The 8,695-nt window shown below is 34.6% G+C and overlaps 1 protein-coding gene across 1 annotated transcript in view; it reads left to right on the top strand.

The window, feature by feature from the left end:
- Positions 1-6,704, top strand: part of LOC109836690 (uncharacterized aarF domain-containing protein kinase 1-like) — a 9,861-nt gene extending 3,157 nt beyond the window's left edge. Inside the window, exons 6-12 of the mRNA XM_020404667.1 lie at positions 1,381-1,505; positions 2,429-2,539; positions 3,457-3,565; positions 3,760-3,878; positions 3,976-4,129; positions 5,253-5,397; positions 6,395-6,704. Coding sequence (XP_020260256.1) covers positions 1,381-1,505; positions 2,429-2,539; positions 3,457-3,565; positions 3,760-3,878; positions 3,976-4,129; positions 5,253-5,397; positions 6,395-6,456 — 825 coding nt within the window. The 3' untranslated portion in view covers positions 6,457-6,704. The remainder of the gene's footprint in view (positions 1-1,380; positions 1,506-2,428; positions 2,540-3,456; positions 3,566-3,759; positions 3,879-3,975; positions 4,130-5,252; positions 5,398-6,394) is intronic.

Below are 8,695 nucleotides of genomic sequence, written 5' to 3' on the forward strand. Positions count from 1 at the left end.
CCCCCCCCCCCCCCCTAGGGGGGGGGTGGGGGGCAAAAAACACAATGAATATATATTACTCAACTCAGAAGTATCTTCTAAGTAAAGTTTGATTGCTGGAAATATTACAGATTACCTCCTTCATCACTGCATATCAAGATTTGGCTTCTGATTGACAAGTTCTCTTGTTCAAGTGATTTGTGAGGAGAATGCAGGAATAAGTGGACATTTCAATCATGTTTTGGTTCGAGCGAACTATTTGAAGTATAGATTGGCAGTTGAAGTTTGGACCTTTAATGGGTGAAATTAAATTTGTTAGGACACATTAGAAAATTTTGTCAACGTGTTTCTTTCAATATGGCAATCCTCTTCTTTTGATGGACTTTTGAAATTGTGTGAAAACTTTTGAGGTCTTCTTTGTGTGTCTTGTCCTATATAATGTTATGTGGAGATCCGCCCCATAAGAATTTTTGATTATCTAAACATCATCTCTTTCCCATAAATAATACAAAATTTTTATATATCTTGATTTTTTTCTGTTCTAGGGGTGATGTAATAACTGCTAAAGAATCCGTGTGCAATTTCCCTTCCTTACAGTTATCTGCATGTTAATTTGTAAATATAATATTCCCTGCAACCTTTAAAGAATCTGTATGTAATTTCTCTTCGTTACAACAAACATAGGGGATAACAACCAGTGTTCATATTTATGATATAACTATTGCATTTGTGTAAAAAAATGTGAGTACCATTGTTGAAGCTGAACTGGGTAGTAGGACGGAGAGAGTCCTCTTTGTTTGCTTGTCCATTCTCATTGTGAGTTCTTTAAAAAATATAAGTTTAGTAAGGCAAAACTTCAAGGGAGGTCCTTCATGCACCGACCAAATATCATCTTGGTTCTTTGTGTTTGGAAGTCATTATTGGGAGTCCTGAATCCTTTTCACAAACTTCCGTCCAATCTTGCTAACGTGTCACTAAGGTTGAGGGTGTCCAATTAGCAAAAAAGTAAGTGAAATTACAAGTCTGTCTTGCCATGTCAACATGCCAGCAAGATTTACTGGAACTCAACCTATGCTGATGACCTGGTCCCCACTGATGACATTAGGGACCCCCACTGATGACTCCTAAACATAAAGGACCAAGATGATATTGAGCAATACATGAGGAACCTCAACTGAGGTTTTGCATTTAAGTCAATAATATTTGCGCAATTAAATGTGAGGCCATGTTGCTTCTTTAGAGTACTTAAATAATTTTTCTTTTTCATGCTTGTACATAACTTAGACTATTCTGTTAGAAAATTGATAATTATTGGACTTATAACAAATGTGGAGTGACTTCAGTCCTTGTGATTGTTCTATCATCTCTTCTCATTTATTTTTTGTTTTTGTGCCACTAAAGATCGGATACGAGTTCGACTTCTGCCGGGAGGCTGCTTCCATGGAAAAAATACGGCACTTTTTCCATGCTAACAATAAAAAGGTTCCAGTTATAGTGCCGCGTGTGATACAGGGCATGGCTACCAGGTATGGTGCAAGTCTGGGGAAAATTCTATTGAAGGATGATCTTTTAAGATGCCATAATAACTTTTATAGATAGTTTTTGTGTTTTGTTTAGTTTAACTGGACTGGAGATTATACAAGATAACATGCAATGATATCTGCAATACTTTCCGTTTAAGATTGCTGTTTTGTGATAAATCTGTAAGCATCTGTATGTTTGGTGGAAAAGAGTAAGAATTGATGGATGGATACATCACTTTTTTCTTTCATCTTTTTTGGATGGATACATCACTTTTTTCTTTCATCTTTTTTTTTTTCCTTATGTGTGTAGGAAGAAGCGTCCTACAGATCTTATTATTCTAGGAAGTAGCTGTACTGTCATATGTATTTATCCTAGTCAGTTAATTAAGTTTTGCAATAATAATTCAACATCATCTATGTGTGTGCTTCAATTCTGTTAATAACTTGAATTCTTACTCTGTTGGGGGTCACAAACAGGTCCATGTTCTGTACTGTGAATCAGATTGCTTAGTGACATCAGTTAAAGTTTTTTCTCCTGTTCAGTTTCTTTTTCAGTTCTTAAAAAGATTATTCTTAGGGGTTTCTGCTTAACGTAGCGCTTGAATTTCTTTGTTCTGGGCAAATATCTTAGTCATGCTGTTTTTTTCTTTTGCTTCGTGATCCCTATTATGTTGGTCTTATGAGCTGGGAATGATTTATGTATCAGATTATGCCTTTTTTTCCTTTCCTTTTTTTTCTTGTATATATTTGAGGGATGTTCTGGCATGATGATAGCATAGCTTGGAAGATGCACACTTCGCCTTTTCATTTACAGTATATCGTGTTATAATTTTATTTAACAGATTGTCGCAAGGACAGTGATTTCATTTTTATTTGGTTTTTATTTGTCCAAAAATAATGTCTCAATCATCTATTTTGTTAATTAGGAAGGTCTTAGTAATGGAGTTTATAGAAGGAACTCCGATAATGAATCTTGGCAACGAGATAGCTCGAAGGGGCATTGATCCTGGTGGTAAGCTTGCAGCTATGGCAAAGCAGTAAGCCTCTTCATCATCATAGGAAATATGGTATTTAATTTCCTTTTAAGTTATACCTTTGCATATCGACATTGTACATGTAAATGATTTGTTGTATATTAGTTAGCCTAATGACACTGGTAAATTCGCGGACTATAAATTTATCTGCTAGAAGAAGAAGAAAAACCATGAATCTAAACCTTCTAAGCTTCTAGTCTTACTGTCGGCAAGCTACTATACTAGTATTACTATGGATAGATACCACTGGGGCTCTGAGCAGTGCTGATGTTTATAATATATGCCCTTTCTTGCTATGCTACTAGACTTGTCTTAGGCGAGACAAGTATGCACCTGGTAGGAGCCCTCCGTGTAGGTAGATTTTCAAACAAGCATGAAATATACACCTGCATATTTGTCTGCGGGTAAGTTAGCTTTGGGGCCTTGTGCTCTTTAGGCAAGTTTTGACTAATATAGCAGTGTTTTCTGAATTAACAGGCATCATGATGTGAATCCTCAGGGTAAATTTATTCTGTAACCAAAGCCAGAAATCATAAAGTAAGAGGGCTGTGAATATTTATGTTTAAAGTTTTGGTGTGTATGGAAAGATAAGGATGAACTTCTTGAAAATGAATAATATTTTGTTTTCAGGAATGGGCATTGCAATATGCAGTTAGAAGAAAATATTAAACCACTATAATTTGAGAATCTCTGTCTTGTCTGTTTTCAGTAATTCTAGGAGTTGTGTCGATGTATCCTTATGATGGGACTTTTATATGATATCATTTAACTATTTCCATGTCAACTATGAATTGCTTGAATTATCTTCTTCCTACTTTACACGTTTAAGTTCAACAGATTCTCTTTTTCGACTATACATTATTAGTTAGTTAGTTAAAGACTAAGTCGCTGTCCCCTTCTCAAATGTTTTTCCAATGCAGGAAAATTTTGAAAAATCTGACTCTAGCCTATGGTCAAATGATCTTGAAGGATGGTTTTTTCCATGCAGATCCACATCCTGGGAACATTCTCATCTGCAAGGACTCAGAGGCAAGTATGACCATGAATGCAGTTTAAGTATTCCAATGTATACACATCCTGTAAGATTGCTGATTACATAGAGTATGCTTAGAGTGAAACATCTATGGATCATATTAAATTTATTCATTTGAATTGGAGATGTCTAGCCCTGTGAAAACTATAAGATTTTTCTGACCTGTCTGCTGATGTATTAATTTTTCCAGGTTGCATTACTTGATTATGGACAAGTAAAGCAGCTTCCTGAAAATTTGAGGCTTGGGTATGCTAAGCTTGTCGTTGCAATTGCAGACCATGACCTTCCAAAGGTTGTACAAAGTTACAGGTACCACCCTCCCCAATAATTTGGCTTCATTATTCTTCTGAAGACCACAAATAGCATTGCATAGTCTCACATACGTTATGGTATCTTCATTTTGTAGGGACTTGGGTATTGACACATTAAGCACGTGTGAAGATGAACAAAGAGAGCTCTTTAAATTGGCACAGAGAATGTTTGATACCTATCTTCCTCCAGGAGTAACTGTGATGTCACCATTCTCAGAAGATTCTTCTTTGAAGAAAGTTGGTGTCCAGGTATTGAACTTTGATCTAACTGGAACAAGTTATATCTTTCTTTATTGTCCATCCATCTATATCTTGCTCTTGTTAGTGGAATTCCAGTATGTGCAAGTAATTGCTAATATATGATCCATTATTCTACATGTTCAGTTTCTAGTGGTCTGTAGACAATGCAATGTGACCTCAACATGAAAATTCATGAGCGTGATCTTAGTAGAGTATTTAATTGATATTTAGATAAAACTGAAGTTGGAACATCTTTTTCTAATCATATATTTGCATGGCCACTCACCTGCATGAAGAAATTTTAGGAATGAAATGATTAGCAGGAAGTAAAGGTAGTGCTACCTTCATACCATTCATACAGTATTCTGTGGAAACAGAGTGTGTATAACCAAAGTCAGTTTAGAAGTAAGGTCTAGCTATTCCTCATATTCCTACAGAAACTTAAACCAATAGCTCAGACAATACAGACTGAATAAATGGTTTCTCAATCTTAAGATTTAAACGTGAACTCATAACTAATTTCAAGATACCCAAACTTGTCCATCGCTTAATCTGTTCTTGTTTGGACCTAGTTTGATTTGCATTCAGGCGCGTTGTATTCTTTTAAACTTTACTGATTCAAAGTCATTTGATGAGATATAGACAAAGAATCGATTCACGTGAATTATTATTACGGATTTAGTGTTTATGTGAAATTTCATTCAAATGATTTGTTTTGATTTGTTGTTAGGAAACTTGAGGCTACATTACCGATTGTCCTAATGCTTTGTATATTCTTATATTATATTAATTTATGACCTATTTAGAAACCTTGCTGTAATTTTGGCTCCTAGTTTCTAGATATAATTTTCCCTTTTCTCTCAATTGTGGTATAAACCATAAGCAACTAAGGATGCATTTTCACCATTGTTGCTGATATTTTTTTTTAAGAGACCATCCTGTACTACATCAAGCTTTTCTAAATCCTTTTTTTTTAATATCTTTCACTTCCTTCCATGTCAATGCTTCTTTTATTAACAATAATTATATGTCTTAACGTTAGTGCTATTATGCTGTGTTGAATCCTTCAGCTGCATGTGCTTTGCCTCACCCAAGTACTCAGGTGTTAATTCAGTTTTCATCTTTTGACCAGAATTTTCCAGAGGAGCTATTCTCTGTCCTCAGGACAATGCAGCTACTCAGAGGGCTTAGTGTTGGTTTGGGTATAAACTACTCATGTGCGGAGCAGTGGAGACCGATAGCTGAAGAAATGTTGTACAAAGCAGGAAGATTAAAAGGTGATCTCAGTATCTACTCAAGCATTTTACTCGCATTGCTTCTGTATATATTCATTCTCTCATTAGCTTGGTGGATATTGGTAGTCCACAAATCAATTCTTTAAGCTTTTAGGTGAAGTGATTTTCTGACCTAATATTGGAGCATCAATATCTGAACTTAATCCATAACCCATATATTCTGGATCTTGAGGCCATTAATGAGGCAATGGTCTAGCAATAATTGATAAATATAATGTAACTAGCCAGTCCTGAGATATATTGGAACTTGAATCCCTCAACTCTCAAAAGGTCAGGGCTTTCATGAGCCATTTTAAGCAATTTCTCAAAAGGTCGAGGCATTGATTTTGTTATAGTTTGAATTTTGGTGATCCTTTATTTACCTTCTATAACAATACCCGCTTAAACTGTACCTGCCCGCAATCCTCGCATTTGGATGCTCGCATTCTTGTCTGCCCATAAAATCACTGATTTTCCTTCAAATTCTGTACCAATGAACCAACTCGAGTACCCATTATCTGTGTTACATTAGAATTCAATTCAACCATTGATCAAAAATAGCTGCCCTGTTCATTGCTATATAGCTGGTTATGCCTTATGTTCATGCATCCATTCTCATTGCTGAACTCGCCCAACCTTAGCAACCATATTTTGTGATCTATTTTTTGGTTAATTGCGGATGCAGCCCCTCTACTGTAGCCCAAGTGTGGATAACCCCCTTTTAGTTCTATTTGTGCAGATAGACCCCCCTAGTGAAATTTTGACTCTTTTAAGAGTAAAAAAATTCACTTAGGGGGTCTAACCGCACTTGGGAAAATAGGAAGGGGGTCAATCCGCAATTGGGCGATGTATAGGGGTCTATCTGCACTTGGGTCATATTGACAATTAACCTTTTACTTTTCTTTAGAAATTATATGATTTGTCAACTTTGAATGTATTAATTGTATTTCAGAAACCCCATATTCACCATTCCCTTATTTTTCCTGTTTGAATGTTCCAGACGAGGATTTGATAACACGTAGACCGGGTTTTATTAGAAGAATATTTGGAGGAAGGAGATGATTTACGAACGCTATGAACATGAATATAGAAGATCATTTATCTTGTTCCTTATGAGTGTTTCAGATTGATGGCGAGCTTCTTTATGGAGTGCCGGTTGAGTTCATTTCATTCGACAACCCAATTGAATTGATTTGAAAAGGAGATTATTTTGTATTCTTAACTGAACTCTGCTCAGTTTAAAGTAATTTTTTCTGCTTTCCAACCCATCCCCCCCTTCCCCTCCCCCAAAAAAAAAAAAAAAAAAAAAACCCAAAAAAAAAAAAAAAAAAAAAAACAACCCAACTGCTAGCGTTGATACTTTTATTTCATTGGATATTTCAATAGCTGTGCGTTTTTTTATTTCTGTTGATAATCTTGTAAACAGTCGCTAATTGTGACACTTATTGACTGACCCCTTGATGGTAAATTATCACACAGATTACAGTGAGATTGAACATGGTTACCATATGATATTGTGTTGTAATTTCTTTTTCTTTGTTAATGCTTTGGAATGGTGGTTTGCGTCTCTTTTGTTGTGATAAGCTGAGAAAATAATTTTCTTCAATCTTCAGTTCCTTTTGTTTTTCTGCTGGAACAATTTTTCACTGTAGACCCAAACTGAGTTTTTATTATCAAAATCGACCGATTTTTTTTTTAATTACCAAAATCGACCCGTTTTATGCCACATAAGCGTAATCCCATTTCCTAATTAGTCGGGGTTGCCAACCCCGACTGTTTAGGAGTTGTTAAACCCTAATTAAATCAGGTTTAAGGCTTCTAATTGGGGTTTAACAACTCCTAAACAGTCGGGGTTGGCAACCCCGACTAATTAGGAAATGGGATTACGCTTATGTGGCATAAAACGGGTCGATTTTGGTAATTAAAAAAAAATTCGGTCGATTTTGGTAATAAAAAATCTGTTTGGGTCTACAGTGAAAAATTGTTCTTTTCTGCTGCATCTCAGACCTAACATGAAGCGTGCAAAGCTAGCGATTATAGCTAGCAGTAGTGGGGTTCTTGTGGTCTGCATCGAAATGGGTGCAGGACCAGCGTACGGGTTCTTAATATCTGGAAAAATAATAGCACTTTATAAAATCATACGGAGGAAGGAGAACGAGAACATGACGTTTGTTTTAATATATATTTAAAGTGAATTAATTGTGTTACTATTCTATTATTTTTTGTTTTATTATCATTATTATTTTATTCTAATTTTGTTGATTATTGTATAATGATTACACAGATTTATATTGCTAATATGACATGATTTTCTATGGTGGCTGCTCATTTTACTTCTTTCTTTCCCTCAAGGTTTGTTTGGTTGTATGTACTTGGCATGGATAGTTGAAAAGTTTTCAAATTCCACAGCTTAGGCCATCTCCAACCGGCCTCCAAAATAAGAAAATCTTCAAATTTAGAAAGTGAATCCTCTTCAATTACTCTCCAAATTTCACTCTCTAAATTTGGAGAGTGAAGATAAAATTTAGAGAGTCTCTCCAAAGTACTATTTAGGTTTCCTTAATTACCACTTTGTTACTTTTAACTATTTAATTTCTTAAAAATTACCACTTTGCCATCATTCTTAGTAATTTAATTAGATGTTTAATTTTAAATAAATATAGTTAAAAAATTATTAATTTAATATTTGAAATTATTATATATTTGGAAAGATCTTGTTGAGATCTTTAAAATGAAACTAAGATTAATTTATTTTAGTATTATTATAAAATTATTATTTTTTAAATTAAATAAATAAGTATCATACATGACATTTTTTCTAAATAAATTACTAATGTAAACTATATTTAACATTATTAATTTATAATGTTTTTTTGACAAAATAAAAATATTTGGAGAGTACGGATTGGGGCAACTCTTCAAATTCCGATCTCCAAATTGTTTTTTTTATATTTGGAGATGCTCTTAGAGTTAACTTTCTCAATTGTTTTTTTTTTTTAATGTTTGTTTGCATTTTCGAAATCACAATCATAGGCTCATAGCCAGCCAACCTGGTCCTGAATCAGGGAAGACGAGCTGGTTTTGATGGTAAAAGATGAATTTCTATCAGAAATCCAATGGAATAGAAACCAGACAAGACAAAAAAGAAATTTTAAGAAGGAAAGGATAGCGTAGTAGCGCACTCTTCAAATTTTCATAAAGACGCACAAAACAAACTGTTTTTGTGGGTCCCGTGGAAACGTAAAGGTCTGAGAAAGGGAAAAATATGGTCCCCGGATAAAAAAAAAAAAAAAAAAAAGAG

This window comes from Asparagus officinalis, chromosome 4, assembly GCF_001876935.1.
Source record: "Asparagus officinalis chromosome 4, Aspof.V1, whole genome shotgun sequence".
In the NCBI taxonomy this organism is placed as follows: domain Eukaryota; kingdom Viridiplantae; phylum Streptophyta; class Magnoliopsida; order Asparagales; family Asparagaceae; genus Asparagus; species Asparagus officinalis.